The 17,115-nt window shown below is 43.0% G+C and overlaps 1 protein-coding gene across 1 annotated transcript in view; it reads left to right on the top strand.

Annotated features, from left to right (window-relative positions):
• Positions 1-11,623: 11,623 nt before the first annotated feature.
• CUL5 (cullin 5) overlaps positions 11,624-17,115 on the top strand; it is a 35,048-nt gene continuing 29,556 nt past the window's right edge. Inside the window, exon 1 of the mRNA XM_074160892.1 lies at positions 11,624-11,718. Coding sequence (XP_074016993.1) covers positions 11,695-11,718 — 24 coding nt within the window. The 5' untranslated portion in view covers positions 11,624-11,694. The remainder of the gene's footprint in view (positions 11,719-17,115) is intronic.

Here is a 17,115-nt window from a genome sequence, read left to right as displayed (position 1 = left end):
ATCTGTAGCATGCCAAAGAGCACATCAGGTGTTCAGAAGATGATGCCAACCTAAATAACAGAATAATAATTTTGAAACAATATTAGATCATAGCTGAATCATAGAATGGTAATTTGTTTTTTTATCCTTCTGTCTAGGTCATAACTTCATAAAACTTTAAGTGCTTTTTTTCTTTTACAGAGTACATTAACTTTGTGTGGTCTTCAGGAAAAGAAATTATGTATTGCTAAACGAAAAACTATTCCTATAGCAAGACACTGAGAAAGTGCAATAATCATCGTGACAACATCCTCTCCTGGGCTTTGTATTTTGAATACTGTTTAAAATCAAGGCTTGCTAGGGGAGGATCAGATGAGCTCATTACTTTTGTTCATCCTGCTTTAGTTTTGGACAAGAAAATATTATGCCATATACTTTTTTAATGTGATCCTTTACTCAAGTGCAGGGTTGCTAATGACCATTAAAGTTTAGAATGCTGTAGAATTTCATAGTAAAGATAACTCTAAAGAAAGCAAGCAGAAAGATTGCTCCAATAGCAAACACTTTTGATATGACTATGAATACAAGCCTTACTAAAGAAAAAGAATGTTTTAGAAAAGATGATTTATTTGTATACGAAAAAGGGGGAAAAGAAGCAATGAAATTTATTATTAAATATTTTCTGAATTGCCAATGAAACTAAATGTAACATCACATAGGATCCAGATGTTATTTGACTTGTATACAAAACAGACTTCCCAACCACTGGAGTTTCATTTTGGAGGCCAGATCCTCAGCTGGGTGATTATCCTAGCCACACTGATGTCTAGGGAATTATGTTAATTTACACAAACAAATTCCCTGTTAGCTTTAAAATATAAAACTACTTCTAACTAGAAGTAAAAATAAGTTTTAAAATGCTGCAACCCATGGGGACCCAGGCCTTAAATGTGAATAGAGCAAGGATTGTTTTATTCTCAGCCAGCAAATGTTAAACTGTTGTCTAAAAAATGAAGGTTTTAAAACCAAAACTGTTATCAATAGGATGTTTGGAGAGGAGACAATTTCTAAAATAACGCTTGGCTACAGAAGGCAATGTTGGAGAACCTCTATTCTAAGAAAGCAACACATAATAGCTTATAATAACAATAATAACAGGAGAAATCTGTGATCATGTAGCATTTTACTGAGCTTGAGGTCATCTTCGTACTCCTCTGAATATAAGACACACTAGCTTTATGCAAACTATGCCCTATATGTCTAGCACTTAAATACCAAATAAGTCTATTTCTATTTTATTGTAGTAGCATAACAAGATGACTTGATCTCCAGAGTTGATAAGCATCTACAATTTATCTGGGCATAACCTCTGAACATCAAGCCAGTTATCTTCATATAAAGGTGTGTTATCGTGTTACGATTCTCCACGTTCAAGACAGGCAACAAGTCTATCTAATGTAACTTTTTTCTTCAACAAACATATAATTGGTTTTCCCTCAGGTTAATTTTAGGTCCTTTTACAATCCTTTTGTAAATATTCCATAGTACAGAGACAAGTTGTTTGGTTCCAGTTATTTTATTCATTTAGGGTCACTAAAATTATTGATTTCAAAGGGAACCAAAAGGTTAATTTTTTCAATAGCCTGAATCTCACTTGCACTGAGGCACAGTTACACTGTCTTAGAGGGATACAGAGGCCTTAATATAAACAGGAATCAGCCTTAATTCATTAGCAATTATAACAGTTAGTTAATCCTAGTCTCAGCATGCCACAAAGTAATTGCTGTGAGCCTGATTCTCTATTAAACTGCATATATTAGTCGTTTACACCAAATCAATTATGATTTGAGGGCATTTTAGGCGGCCTTTACAAAGTAAACCTGACTACAGATGCCAAAAGGTAGTGTGCATTCAGGCTGTGTGTGTTTGATGCCGATTTCCCTATGATAGTAGGCCCATGTTGTGTATCTCAGAAGATCTTCTCTTAGTTGTTTAAGAGGACAGAGTGGGCCAACAGATAAATCGGTGGCTGGAGAGTCAACAGACCTAAAGTACCACTAGTTCACTGTGTGTTTCTGTGCAAGGCATTTACGTTTTCTGTGCCTCACCTTCTGTATCTCAAAAATGGAGATGATAGTTCTTCCTCAGAATTGACAAAGACCGCTGAGACCCAATCTGACTGTATGGTCTTCAGTCTGGACTCTTTTCTTCGTGTGCTACCTGTTGCAGTGTTTAGCACCATGGGATGTGGATACTGTTTTTTTCTGCCATACCAAAAAAAAAAAAAAAAAATTAAAACAGCTTTGTAAGTACCAGGTATTGCTGTTACTATGAATCTACATTTCATTAGACATTTTGTTACTTTCAGGTTAAAAACTTTTGTCTTAAACTTTTCTTCTTGAATACTCTGGAGCCAATGAGCTTTTTCATTCTGTATGAGAAAAATCAGGTGTGTTGGGAGGGAAGGGACTGGGAGGAGAGGGGAGTGGGGGGGAGGTGTGCACAGAGAAATAAAAAAGCATCAGAACAGAGCCTTAATGATCTCTGCTGTCAATGTTGTACCTGTAGTGTCACATTTATTACACTGGGAATAGAGCTTTTAACCAGATCCAACTGTGTAAGGAACTGGTACTGTCAATGCAAGTAGAGAAGTTCACTGCATTTTAAAGTACTGTGCACATGGTTGTCTTATTTGTAATTCCTAAAAATGTAGATTAACATGTACATTCAAACATTGTCTATCTTGATGATACATTAAAGCACTACTGTACCTTCTCACTACACATTTGCAGTTAATAGAAATGTCTGATAAATAGATGACTTGCTGAAATACATCATTTTGTTTTCAGCTGCTTTGCAGTACAGTATATACGTGACAGCTTGAATAGGCTGTAGAACAGATTATAGGGCACGTATATTTTTTTTTCCTCCCAAGAAAGGGCAAATACAACGCTTACTGTTGGTACCAGAATGAAATTTCCAGAAACTAGAGAAATCTCATTTGGCAGCCAAATTAATAAGTAGAAAATATTTATGAAGAAAACCCCACAACTTTTGCAAATTAAAGTTTGGTAAATCCCAGTTAGGAAAAGGAAAAACCTGTTGAAATACTAAACAGTTTGTACTTGGATTCATAGGCCTGGCAAATGAATGGATATAAAGTTTTGTTTTGGACTCCTGAAATGTTTAAATTTTCATTGCTTTTATTTTTTTAAGTTTGATGAAGAAGAATAAAAAACTCTCCTCTACTCCTTTAAATTTTGTACACATGAATTCTTCAGATAATTTGGCTTGCTTATAATTGCATCTCTCCCATGTAAGAAGCAGAATCTAGCTGCACACCCCAGGAATCAACCAAGGAAAAAAATTTGAGGTAGCGTATGTTCATACTATTCATTTATGCCTTTGGTATGGAATAGACTGACCAATCTCACTACAAGCTGCTGCCTGTCCTGCGTGCACAGAAAATAGTACAGGCCTGACTGAGCACCCATGTGCACTGCAGGTGCTCTGTGCTGAGACCCCTTCTGCCGCAGCCAAACTGTTGCTGGTACCCAAGCTGCCTAACTTAAAGCAAAAATAGGTTCATGCACCGTGCCCACCGATATTTCAGTCTCAGTGTTTCAGCTGACTTACAGAATACATACTTCATTGCCCTCTTTTTACATAATGAACATCCAGGGAGAGCGCTTTTCCCCCAGCTGTAGACCCCAGCAGATGACATCAGCTACTCCAAGAATCTGGCACAGCAATCTCAGCAGCCTTTATTCAGCCTTGGAGAGAAAGGAGAGCTGAGGGCACGGAACCATACGACAGACTGAGAGAGCTGGGGTTGTTCAGCCTGGAGAAGAGAAGGCTCCGGGGAGACCTTATAACAGCCTATCAATACCTGAAGGGAGCCTACAGAAGAGCTGAAGAGGGACTCTTTGTCAGGAAGAGTGGTGACAGGACAAGGGGCAATGGTTTTAAATTGGAAGAGAAGAGATTTAGATTAGATATAAGGAAGAAATTCTTTACAGTGAGGGTGGTGAGGCACTGGAACAGGTTGCCCAGGGAAGTTGTGGATGCCCCATCCCTGGAAGTGTTCAAGGCCAGGCTGGATGGGGCTTTGAGCAACCTGCTCTAGTGAGAGGTGTCCCTGCCCATGGCAGGGGGGTTGGAACTAGATGATCTTTAAGGTCCTTTCCAACTCTAGCCATTCTATGATTCTATGATTCTATGACATGCTGGACTATTTATCATTACAAGAAATCATTACGTATCAAAACACTATCAATAGCAAACATTTGCATTGCTCATTTCTCAAGGGTCCAAAGGCAATCTTTTAAATAGATGAATGAAATTAAAATTCTAAAACAGGAATCTGTGAAATATTAATCTCTCTAAAGAGCCTAATGAACAGGACTGCACAACAAAATAAACAGATTCTAAAAAAAAAATAATTAAAAATGTCCAAGCATTTGTGCAATGATCCTTTGCTCTAGTACTTAACTGTATGTGGTAGCACCTACCATGCCTAGGTTTCTTAAGGATAATAGCGGTATCATTGAATGTATTTAAAACTAGAAGAATTCAACCAAAAATTCACCTGCCTGATCCTCAGAGAAAAAAAAAAAAAGACTGTATTTCATGTACGCATGTATACTCACTGCCCAGCTCATTTCTAGTGGCAATTCAATGTCTGGATTTAGTGCTACGTCCCGTGAGGCGCTCCTCGGAAAACCAGCTACCTCCATATACTGTCATTTTCCTCAGCAATATTTCCTCCTCTGTGAAGCAACTACAGCTGCGGAAAAGCTGGATTTTACTTTTGAGCACAGCAAAATTGTTTATCACGTTTCAACGAACGTGCAAATCTGAGGGAAGTAATGCGATTGAAGACGTGCCAGCTGAGCATAATGTAAAGACTATGAAGTTGTACAGGTTCCTGAAGACAATTTGCCTTGTGTAATACTTAATTAGTGGGAGCATAGCATACGTGTGAAGAAAACTAAGTTGGTTCTGCGAACCCAAAAATATTTTGCTAATCAGCACTTTTGACAAGGAAGAGCGAGCTCCACAGACACAGGACTCCACTGCACAATCATTTTTCTTCATGGAGATGTTGTTCCCACAAGCAACCAGCAGAACAGCAAACACATGGCTAAAATGCATCCAGGAAAAGAACTTGATAGCACAAATCCCCCACAAGTAGAATATCCACACTGTGGGCTTCTTACCCCTGGGGAGAGAGGGAACAGTTGTTCGGGTGCGAACACCACCACAGCCCTTGCATGGCATCTTGCATGGAGTACTGTGTCCAGTTCTGGGCTCCCCAGTTCAAGAAGGACAGTCAACTGCTGGAGAGGGTACAGCAGAGGGCTGCAAAGATGATTAGGGGCCTGGAACACCTCTCTTGTGAGGAGACACTGAGGGACTTGGGTCTTTTTAGTCTGGAGAAGAGAAGGCTGAGGGGGGATCTGATCAACACCTATAAATACTTAAAGGGTGGGTGGCAAGAGGATGGGGCCGGTCTTTTTTCAGTGGTGCCCAGTGGCAGGACAAGAGGTAACAGGCACAAACTGGAACACAGGAAGTTCCACCTAAACACGAGGAGGAACTTCTTTACTTCGAGGGTGGCAGAGCACTGGAACAGGCTGACTAGGGAGGTGGTGGGGTCTCCATCTCTGGAGACATTCAAAACCCACTTGGACAAGTTCCTGTGCAACCTGCTCTAAGTGGACCTGCTTTGGCAGGGGGGTTGGACTAGATGATCTCCAGAGGTCCCTTCCAACCCCATATCATTCTGTGATTCTGTGATCTCCTCCCACGACTGCCCATCGCCCACAGAGGCCAGCCAGGAACAGGGAGCAGCAGGCTCTTCATGCAGGGGGAGGTAAATCTTCATTTAAACTCAAACTGAGGAATCCAAAATCCCAACCCCAAGCTCCCAGAATGGATCACTGTCTTGGAAAGTATTTCATTCACTCATTTCTCAGAGAAAGTCACGTTTTAGGCTGGGCCGGAGCTACTTGGGGATGGACACCCAGCGCACAATCTGCTGAGAGACTCCTCCTCCACGGGAGCAGTGCCATAAACCAGCTGGCGCCAACCTTCAGCAGCCTCACAGGCTGCAAGGGCAGCTCAGACTAATAATAACCCTGATTACCTTCACTGGCTGCGAAAGGCCCACCTTGTGGCTAAAGAGCTTCTACAGAAACCTAAGAGAAATAACAAGAAGAAATTCTCTGCATTGTAAATAAAATCAGTGCTGAGGTAAACAAGCTGAAGTTCCAGCTATAGGTCAATTATGGTGACTTCTCATTGCTGGGGCTTCATGTCTGCTTGTGTGCAGACTGATTTTTCCCGCTGAATGAAAATTGTGGAGGGACTGACTGAGCCTCCTGTAGCAATAAGCTCAGCCACCAGGGAGATGAACGCACAAGACAGGGATGGAAAGGAAGACACAGATCATTTCTTCCATCCCTGCACAGCCCTGGGGCAGCAGTGGGACTAACCACTGCCAGAGCCCTTAAGACCCTACAGAAATTTCCATCACTTTTATGGGACTTGCGGGATGAAGGAAAGCACCAAGGACCCGGAATCGGCGGGCTATTGACTCCTCAACTCCAGCAGCTCCCTAAGGATGGGTTAATTCTGTGGGACAGCTGCAGGAGAGGAACGGTTGGGTATAACGCTACGCCGGCACTACGTCAACATTGAAGGCTTCTTCCCCTCTCACCTTCTCCCCTGCGGGGTTTCTCTGCAGGAAGGGACTGCCAGAAGCCATATTTGGCACTAAGGCCTGACAGTGAGCAGGGCGATAGTTTAAACCGTTAGTGCTAGTTGCTAAGTATTAAGGTACTAACACTGAGGGCAGGAATTATGGAAAATATTTCTGTCATAATCTTAGTAATAAAAGCCTTGCAGGGCTGGCACTGCTCTGCAGCACTTTGGAGAATTGTCCATTTAGGTTTTCAATGCCAAGCAAATAGTTTAGCTATTTAGTCATAATTTATATTAATTTGCTATTTTAAAATAATTACTGCTTATTATTCAGGGGAAAACGCCAGCTCTGTGCAGATAATTTTTCTCATTTCCCTGACATATAGCTGGTGATACATGCATTAAAAGAACAATCTATGCCAGGACTTCTTTAGAAGATGTAAGCCTCAATTCCGGTCAGTCAGACTATTGAAATTCACTGTAACACTGTTCATTTTGTCGAGGTTTTTCTCCACCCAGTTCTTTTGGAAAACAGTCTGATTCTCAGAGAAACTTCTAAAACAAAAGAGCAACAAACCTTGCTGAAAAATTGCTGCGTATGTGAACAAGTGTCAGAGAAGCAGCACATGAAATTACCGATTTTCATGTTGTATCCTCTTTCACTCTACCATGCTTTGCAGACCAACTATTTAACTCCCCGAGTGCACGGAGTGAATGGAACAGTGAATGTCTAGCTGTCCGAAAAAGGCTAGGAGAGGAAAAATTAGATCAGATGTAATTCCCTGCAGCAGTTCTCTGCAGCTCTGTGCCTGGGCACGGAACAATGGCCACATTTTGCCCAGCACACGCCACGTGCTTCTCCGCGTCCCGGGAGGAATTCGGCCTCAGCAAAAACCCTCCTGCAAGTTCTGCCTGCAAACAGTCGCTCTGCACCACCCCACATCATCCTCAGTGCAAATGTGCAAAGTTTTCCAGCATGGAACCTGCAAGGGAATAGCAGTGCTGTCTAAAAATACATCTGAGAAGAATAAACATCAGGGAGAGAGAAGTTATTTAAGCTAAAGGACAATGTTGGCGTAAGAACTAACAGGTCCTCCCGAGATCCACAGGATAGGCAGTCCTGGTGAGGCTAAGATACAAAAATCTTGAAGAACTTTAAGTGAAAGCAATCTTTACTCCCACACACAGGCAACTTCTCCAGAAATCTATTCTTATTAACTGAAAGGGTGACGTGAAATCCACATAGTAAACACCAGAAATAAAAGTGTTTGCTTTCTTGTTGAAATAGAAACAACCACAGAAGAAGCTGTTTCATGTGAAAAGTTTGGTCACTGCCAGTGCTTCTTTTTTGAGTTACAGGTAGGTGTCTGTGTGTCCTTGCCCTTTTAAAAGGATTGTCTTCAGAGGCTCGCAAAGCACAGTTTGTGCATGGGGTCATTGTGACTGTCCACGGCAGGGATAAATGAGGCTTTTCCCACTGAAGGAAAAAACCTGAGTTTAAATATCCCTACTGGGTATATCTAGTTTGATGGGAGAAGAGTCTAAAACTGACAAATCAACCATCAAATGCTTTTTTTCCATCATGAACTAAGCGAAAATGAGAAGAAACTATTTATGTCTTATTTGTGCCGGTGTTCCAGGGCATTAGAAGAGAGCACAGCCATGCGTATTTCTCTCTGATGCAACTTGTTCAAAGCCTGGTTTGTGCCTGGAATCAATTCACTCTGAGACATCTAGGATATTATGCACGGTATTAATTTCACTGATCATCCAAATCTTAACGAGCTGCTGCTTGCAAATCACTTTGAACCCATGGACAGCTCTGGGTTTAAGCATCGCTCACTTTTGTCTTCTACAATCCATGCAAAGGATATAAAACTGTAGGCCAATGTAGCAGCGTATGCTAATCAATAATTAATATCTTCATTACCATCAGTATTTAGTAACAATCCATTTGCAACAGAATTAAAGGAAATAAAACAAGATTATGTAACCCTGTGTACTTTCAAAGCATCCTGAAGTGGTACTAAAATACCACAAAACCTTGATGGTCATGGATGTCTTTACTTCCCAGAAAACTAATGTGCAGATCTTCAGAAAAAAACTACAGCCATTCTGTAAGCCACGCAAAATGAGATGCACGTTATTTTTAATATCAGTAAAAGGTACCACTGTTTCCTTATCTCGCTGCCTCCCAGTTGTTCAAGGTCTCTTTATTCCTTGGCTGGCACTACTCATAACCACTGCACAAGAGCAGAATCGGGCAGGACGCAAGAACTCTCGTACTCAGTACTTTCATTGCTGGCCCTTCCAGGCCAACCCTGTAACTGTCACAGCAACGGCTGCCGAGTACCTGCCCATACCTGGGACAGATAAGACCGTGGGAGGCACTCAGATACTGCTGCGTCCTGTGTACTCTTACATTTTTGTGGCGGCGTTTGGTAGGTTTGCATGAAAAGTGCAAATCTAGAGAAATCCATCATTTTAAAATACAGCATTTTAAAACACGGCCCAACTTCATTTAGGTTAAAAGCTGGCTAAGCAACATTTGCAGTTATAACATTCTAGCGATTTGCGTTGTGGTTTTGTACTCTAAGCTTTGCATCAAAGGGAACTGAGATAAAGTTCTCCATAGTCAGTTTATGATCTGGCTGAACGATGTCTAAATTACTTCTCAAAAGCACTTTAAAAACATCACTGAATTGTCGCCTTAATAGCAAGCATATATTAAAAAAAAAAATAGATACGATAGAAACTGAAAGTAACAAAAAATCTCAGATAGTTGGAAATAATCACGTTTTAAAAGGGTTTGGGGAAAAGAGGATAAATCAGTTCATGGAAATGTGTCTCCTAGAACTGACTGCCTCCATATGACAGCCTATAGAATATTTGTCTCTATCTCAGCTTCTCTGGTACTTCCATACCTGTAATGTAATATGCAGAGTGTGGAGCGGAGTGGTTGATGCATAAATACACAATGCACACATTTTACTAACCTTGCTGGAGGCCTCGTGTAACTTCAGCACTGCTGTAGAATATATATGCAATGGACAGTATGTAGTACAATTTGATGTATACTGCATAATTATATACTATACATATAACTGTATAACTGCATGAATTATATGTGCAATGAATACTTAAATATAGTATAGAATACACAATATATAGTAACAGCAAAGAAAAAAATTAAAGACTAATTGAAGCATTCAGAAACTGGAAACTTTGTCAAAATAGGAAATTATTCAGTACATCTTTTTCACTTCTCAATTAAGAGAAGACCTTATGGCAAGTCTTAATTTATTAAGTTAATAAGGCTGCAGGCCATATTTAGTCAGCATTATCAAAACTTCCACAGTGTACAGATTTGTTGAATATTTTATTCCAGCTTTTCTAATAGTTCAGGGTCCTAATGCTCGAGAACATTAGTTTATCTTCAAACCACATCACTCACACCGCGGCCCAGGAAGGAGGAGGGGAGCCCAGCCGTCCCCAGCGGCAGGGGCTGCCACCCTCCACCCTGCCGGGATGAGCCACTGGCATCAACGCTCCCGTTTCCTAACCTGTGAGAAAAGCTCATTGACATTTTCTTCATGACACATTTTAGATGAAGGCTAGACATTTTAATAGAAAAGTGAAATTCTGGTTTCTACAAATAAAGCCTGAACGTTCCCAATCCCTCCTGAAAGGTACCTAAACCCAAACATTCCTTATAAATGGAGAACTTGTGAAAACTGGCAGGAAGAGCGGTGGCTTAGCCGGAGATCTGGGCGCAGGGAGGTGACTTGGCTTCTCAAAGTACAGGTTTGTGCCGGTAACCGTGGGGTGGTGCCGGCTGTAAGCACAGCCTCCCCCGTGGCCTCGGAGGGATGGTGACCCGGGGCGGAGGCCCATGCTCACCAACCTCCCCCAAGTAAGAATCATAGAATGGCTTGGGTTGGAAGGGACCTTAAAGATCATGGAGTTCCAACCCCCCCTGCCACGGGCAGGGACACCTCCACTAGAGCAGATTGCTCAAAGCCCCATCCAGCCTGGCCTTAAACACTTCCAGGGATGGAGCATCTACAGCTTCTCTGGGAAACCTGTTCCAGTGTCTCACCACCCTTAGAGTGAAAAATTTCTTCCTGATACCTAATCTAAATCTCCCCTCTTTCAGTTTAAAACTGGTACCCCTCATCCTACCCCTACGCTCCCTGGTAATTCCCTCCCCTTTAGGCACTGGAAGCGGCTGTAAGGTCTCCCTGGAGCCTTCTCTTCTCCAGGCTGCAGAAACGGAATTATTTCTCTGCTTGTAAACCACGTTATTCAGCCACGCAGAGTTCGGTCCCGTGTTTAGGCGGCTCACCTCCACGGGGGTTTGCCCCATGGGGCGAAGGGGGGTTTGGGCGGGGGGTGTCGCTGGGGCGGGGATGGCGGCGGGGCTGCGAGGGCGAGCAGCCCTGCACAGCCCGCTGCCTTCCCGGGACCTGCCCGGCGGCCGCCTCCTGCCGAAGGGGTTTCTCGTCCCCGCGGGGCCGTGAGGGCCAGGGCGACCGGGCGGCGGCGGGGGCGAGCTCGGCGGAGAGCGGCAGCGCGGAGCGGGCCGTGTCGGCGGGGGCCGCGGCGGGGCCGCCAGGGGGCGCTGCAGGCGGAGCCGCCATCCCCGGCGGCCGCTCTTGGCGGCGGGGCCGGCTCCTCCGCGCCGCATCATGTGGGCCGGCCCCTTCCATGGAGCCGGGGCTGCTGCCGAGCGCCTCCTGGGCGGACGCCGCCATGAGGCTCTGAGGGGCGGCTGCCTACCGAGGACCCAGCCGGTCGCGCCGCGGAGCGCCCCGAGCCTGTGGCACCGGCCTCGTCCCCGAGCAGGGGAGCCCAGAGCTGCAGCCGCTGTTACTGCCGCCGCCGCGGGTCCGGCCGGGCGGGCGGGCGGCCCGGGGCCATGTAAAGCGGCGGCGGCCGGGGGGAGCCGAGCCGAGCTCGGGGAGAGGAGCCGTCGCCGCCACCGGCCGGGGAGGCCCCGCGGGGGGGATCATGGCGACGTCTAATCTCTTAAAGGTGAGAGCGGGGCCTGGCCGGGCCCTGCCTGAGCAGAGAGGCGGCGGGGGCCGGGCGGCCGGGGCTGCCCCGCCGCCGGCTGGGCCTGCGGGTGGCTGGGGCGGCCGGGCCGGGCGGCCGGCGGGGAAGGCCGCGGGCACCGCTCCCCGGAGCTGCGGTTCCCCGGTAGCGGCGGGAGGGGGCCGGCGGCCCTCCCTCAGGTGAACGGCCGGTGCGGGACCGGCGGCCTCGGCCCGGCCCGGCCGGTGGCCTCTGGGCTACCAGCACCCCCCGGGCCCCCCCCTCCCCCATCGGCTCTCCCGTCCCGAACACGCCTCGTTGGGAAACGGCCCTGCGCCGTGCTGGGAGACGGGGCACGGTGTCGCCCCTTTGTTTATTTAAGAAGACCTAGGTGTGCGGAAAATGAGTTTTAAGTTAAACAAAGAGTTGAAAAATGCCTTGGCGGTGGGCAGGTGTCGCGATCTGGGTTGCCGCCGTATTCCAGCTTTTTCGTTAACTACAGTTTTTCTGCAAGGAAAATAGTGGAGGCCTTTCGCTTACGTTAAGCAGCTTTGCTTTTGCAGTCAGATGTTTTCAGGCGCTTTCCCGGTGTTCGGTGACAGATGTCAGTCACCCCACGCTGCTGCAGGTTTGCACAGAAGTTTTCAGTGTGACAGCCCGGTGTTCGAGCTCGGGACTGCCCGTCCGGGTGTTTGCGGTGTGTGTGTGTGTGTGTGTGTGTGTGTGTGAAGACTGTATGTGGCCTTTGGGGCCCTGCCAGCACATGGAAGACAGGCCTGCTTTAAACAACTGTTACTAGTGCCTCCAGTAAGTGTTTCTAGAACATCAGTGTAGTTAGGGTGAAAGGCCTTGGGAAGGCTGGCTGCTTGACTTCATCCGTTAGCAATTTAAAATATATATTAATGCAGAAGCATACATGCGTTCAGCACTATGTATTGTAGTTAAATGTGGTTCTGAAGAAGTGCTGCTTACATTTTAGCAGCCTGACCTATTTTGGATGTATAGATTGGGCCTGAAACTGCTGGTTGTATTACTCTGAGACACTTGGTGTGAAGAAATGGGAAGTAATTTATAGCCTTGTTTCTTCCTGGTATCCAAAAAAAGGTTTTCGTATTGAAAAGATAATTTGAAATTTCTTGAAATTGACATGTAATTGAAATGATTTTAATTCATTTCTCTATATCTTTTATGCTTACGTGGGTAGTTAGATTTTTAAGCAGATAAGACTTAAATAAAAATTTAAAATTGAAGAATCCAAGAACACTGGTGAAAAAAAATAATGTCCCGTAAGAAGAAACGTGCTTTTTGTAGAAAAGCATGGTTTTGGTGCAGGGCTCAGACAGTTACTTGTTAATGTTTTAGTCCAACTCTTTACTGTATGTTTAAGGATCTCTGGAAAGACCGATGCGTGCTTTGATGAGACATGTGGTTATATAGCCCAACAGAAGAAATATAGGCCCATGAGATTTGTCAGCATTCCACTTCAGCTGTTTTGAAAGAATAATAGGTGTACAGTAAGTGAAAATAGAGTGAAAGGCCTTGATTCCACAAGATGACTCTTGCAGAACTGAAACCTTTGTGTCTGAAGTCATGTTTTTGCAACTGGCCTTTGAATCATTAATATTTCATTTTACAGCAAGATATTTATGCACAGTTTGTTTTTAAGAAAAATACTACGGAGATACCCACTCTAAAAAAGGCCTTTCTGGTGACTTGGAGTGATTTTAAGAATTATAACTTAGCAATTAGTGAGTTTTCTAAAGACAATAAAGTATGAGTCCTGCATTACAGAAGGAAAGATTATACAGTGATTTGACTTGATTTATAATGACACAATAAACCAATGCAAGAATTGGGACTAGATAAGGGCTTTTGTTCCCCAGTTCTGCTCATCACAGTGTTCTCAGAGAAGCAAACTGTTGATTCCAGGTTAGTGTTGCCTGGCAGTGGCTCATGCTGTTCCTACTTCTGCTTTAATGTTTAGGGGGGAAAAAAGCAATGTCTCGGCACAGTAAAAACCCTGGGTAAGAAAGGAGAGATGTTAAAACCTGTAAGGTTTTTCCATATCTTTTCCAAATAAGCCTGCATAATCAAGTCAGGTCTTGTTTTTGCTAGGACGAACACTAACTAAGAGTTTTCTCCGGTTTTCCCACATTCTCGTTCAATTTCCTACATAGTTGAGAAAATGAAGTGAAATATTTTCTTACTCTAGTAGCTAATGATAGCTGAATCCGAATCTGACTGGCTGCCATCATTTTAAAGGGCATCATTTAAACTCCACATAGTGCATGATTTTCCTAATTATTTTTTTAGTGAGAGGCATATTTTCAGGGAGCCTTCTTTAAATGCAAAATTGGAACGACTAATCGTATGTTGAATCCTGGTGAGGTACAACAAACTGTAGTGTGATGAAAATATTGAAGTACTTAGTAGAAGTAGCCATTAGCTGGTGGGCTAGTGTGTACCCTCCCTACAGCAGAACTGCTCTTCCCCGCTGAGGCCATGGCTTTCCCGTAGGTGACTGAGCCATAGTAGGTGAGTCCCCTAGAGCTTTTTCTCTCAATGTGCATTTGACACTGGCACTTCTAAAGTGGGCTACTTCATTTCAGGGGGTGTGTTGGGCTCGTAACCTGTCCCCTTTGCAGCGACGATGTAGTCTGAACCAGTTCATTCCAGTGACATGAGAACCGTTATTTACCTTTGCATTGGTTTCGAAATTTTTTATTTTTTTTTTTAATTTCACGCCTCTGTCACTGACAACTGGAAACACATCTGAAGTTTTTTAATTCTTCAACTTAAAGTACATATTTCCATATCTGTATTTTAAGTTTCTCTGTTTCTTCCTGGCTATTTCCAATTACGATAGCCTTAAGAAGCTAGGGAATGTTGCTCACTAGTTATTTACATAGCAAAGCTTTTCCTGTGGCTACTTTTCTTCTTTGTGTAGTAACTTCACTATAACCATTACACTGATTTTTGGAGCTGCTGGTAGCAGAAATTAATCAGACAGTGAATTTTCGTGCTTATTTCAGCCTGGGACCTCTTATTTCCTACTTCATCCCTCTGTGAGCTAGCCTTAATATATATAGTGTCTGAAAATGGTAAAGTAGTAAAGGTGAAGATCTTATGTAGGTAAGATGTACAATAAGATGTAGAGGATGTTGCTTTTTTACAGTACTGTTTAGAGCATCAGGGCTGAATTTGTATATGGCCTGAAATTATATAGAGTACACAGTAAAGAGAGCTGGATGTCCAAATAGGCATTTCAGAGTTCAGAGGGACAGTACTATGGAGGTCTTCTTACATTGCCTTGTCTTGTTATATTCCACGTTTAATTAGGCTCTTATACCATATTCTGTGCCTACTTCTGCTGTGCTTCTTTTAAACTTGCTTACAGTTAAGGAGAGGAATTTTGTGTGATGTGATAATACCCAAATCGGGAAAACTGGTTAGTGAAACAATTTCACTTGCATCATTTTACTAATTCTACATAATATCCACCAACAGGTCTTTTTTTACCTGCTCTCCTAAAATACTGTGTTAAGGTGCTTAGGCATAGAAGTGAAGAACAGGAATAAGTAAGTTTGATGAGTAAATTTGTAGTATATATTTCAATATAGTGTGTGAAGTGGTATGTATTTCAAGTAAAATTTAGTGTTAAAATGGAACTTTAAATCTCTGGAACAAATTTGGTGAAGTGACTTTTGAAACATACAGTATTTCGTAAGTGGAGTTATTTTTCAAAGCATTAAATTTTAAACTCTTAGAATGGTTACTTAGCCAGGGTATGGCTATCAGTTGTAATCCATGTTTTCAGAGAAGATTTGATAAATGGAGTAATTTTATTTCGTCGAAGGTGTGACTTACCTTCCTGCTTACCCTCCCTTGGGAATTGTGGTTTGAGGCAACAAGCTAAGAAACAAAAGTTACCCAGGAAATATTGCTCAGAAATTGCATAGGTCTGTGGGCGGCTCAACAAAGTGGGAAATGGGTTCCTCGTGTTGTCTGGGGCGCACTGGTATATGTGTGACTTCCGTAACAATTACCACTGTTTGACCTCCTCTTCTACTATAAAATTTGGTTTTCTCCTGCGCTGATAGGGGTAGAATTAATGAATGTGAATGACACGCAATAGGTCTTTCTTCTTGTAATTTCAGTACAAAAAGCGTAAGGTCATGGAAGCCTGAATCTATCTGGAAGATGATGAATTGTTTATTGAGCTTAACAAATAGTTTAGTTGGGTGGGATTTTTAATCCATTAATTTTATTTCCTCTTCTGCTTATTTGAGGAATAGAGGAGGAAGTGTGAAGTTTTACTCCCATGTATAGGAAGCAAAGTTCTAAACTTCCCTAATGGCATTTTCTGCCAAGCTTTATTTGGGGAATTCTTTTTAAGTAGGTACGTGTTCGTTACAAGTGGACGTGCATTTTTTACAACTGAAGTGGAGTTTTATATGTGCTTCTGAACATGAGCTAGGTAATCACAACCTAAATAGAATAAACTCTAGTGTTTGCAGTTGTGTCCCCCCCATGTTTTACACCAAAACTAGTCTTATTCACTGAGATAAAGTATTCATTTTTTATCTTTGGCTGTTTTCAGCAAAGGGCTGAACTGCACTTCTCCAAAATTGCAAAACAGGCTTTCTACCTCTTCTAGAAAACTTACGGGATCTACCCTGAAGTTTCACTCCAAAGGAAAACTTTTGAGGAAGATGGTTTTACTTATTTTTATAATGCCTTTTCTGGAACTTCTAACTGTTCAGTAGCTGGTCTTTCAAGTTCATTATCCTGCAAAGAGGGTCTGGGAACAGAAATATCTGCAAGTAGAAACTAATAATTTTCACAGGACTAGGACAGATTAGAGCAACTCATCAAAGCTTAGGGAACAGTTGTAAAAGTAGCTCTGTGTAGGGGAGGGATGTAGTTGATGATTTTCGAAGATGATGCATTCAAATTCTTTTTTTGGTTTTTTTATTACAGTGGAAGAGAATATGCAAAACTGCCTCTCTGAATTGGAAAACAATTTCTTTTTCCATTTTTTCTTAATGTTGAAAGAACTATAAGCTTTATCAAACAGAGGCTGCTTCTGTGAAACCCATGTTCGGTACCTACCACAATGGTTTGATAATGCTGCGAGGCCTCCAGGTGCTGCTGCTGCAAAAATAGTTACTGTGGTGCCTGTTGCATCTTTATAACTTGAAAATGAGACATCTTTGCGCTTAAGAGCAGCAGGGGATACAGTTTCCAAACTGTGCTTATTCTGAATATTAAATAACAGATTCAATTGTAAATTTCCATGTAGAAATTAATGAGGAGATGGTTCAGAGAAGGTGGCGTGCTGCTTGTGCTTGTTTGTCTGAAGAGATCTTAGTGGCAGAACAATGCACTTGTCAGAAT

Source organism: Numenius arquata, chromosome 1, assembly GCF_964106895.1.
Source record: "Numenius arquata chromosome 1, bNumArq3.hap1.1, whole genome shotgun sequence".
Lineage (NCBI taxonomy): Eukaryota > Metazoa > Chordata > Aves > Charadriiformes > Scolopacidae > Numenius > Numenius arquata.
Note: the sequence above shows the minus strand (reverse complement) of the source record. Positions and strands in the feature narration are given on the sequence as shown.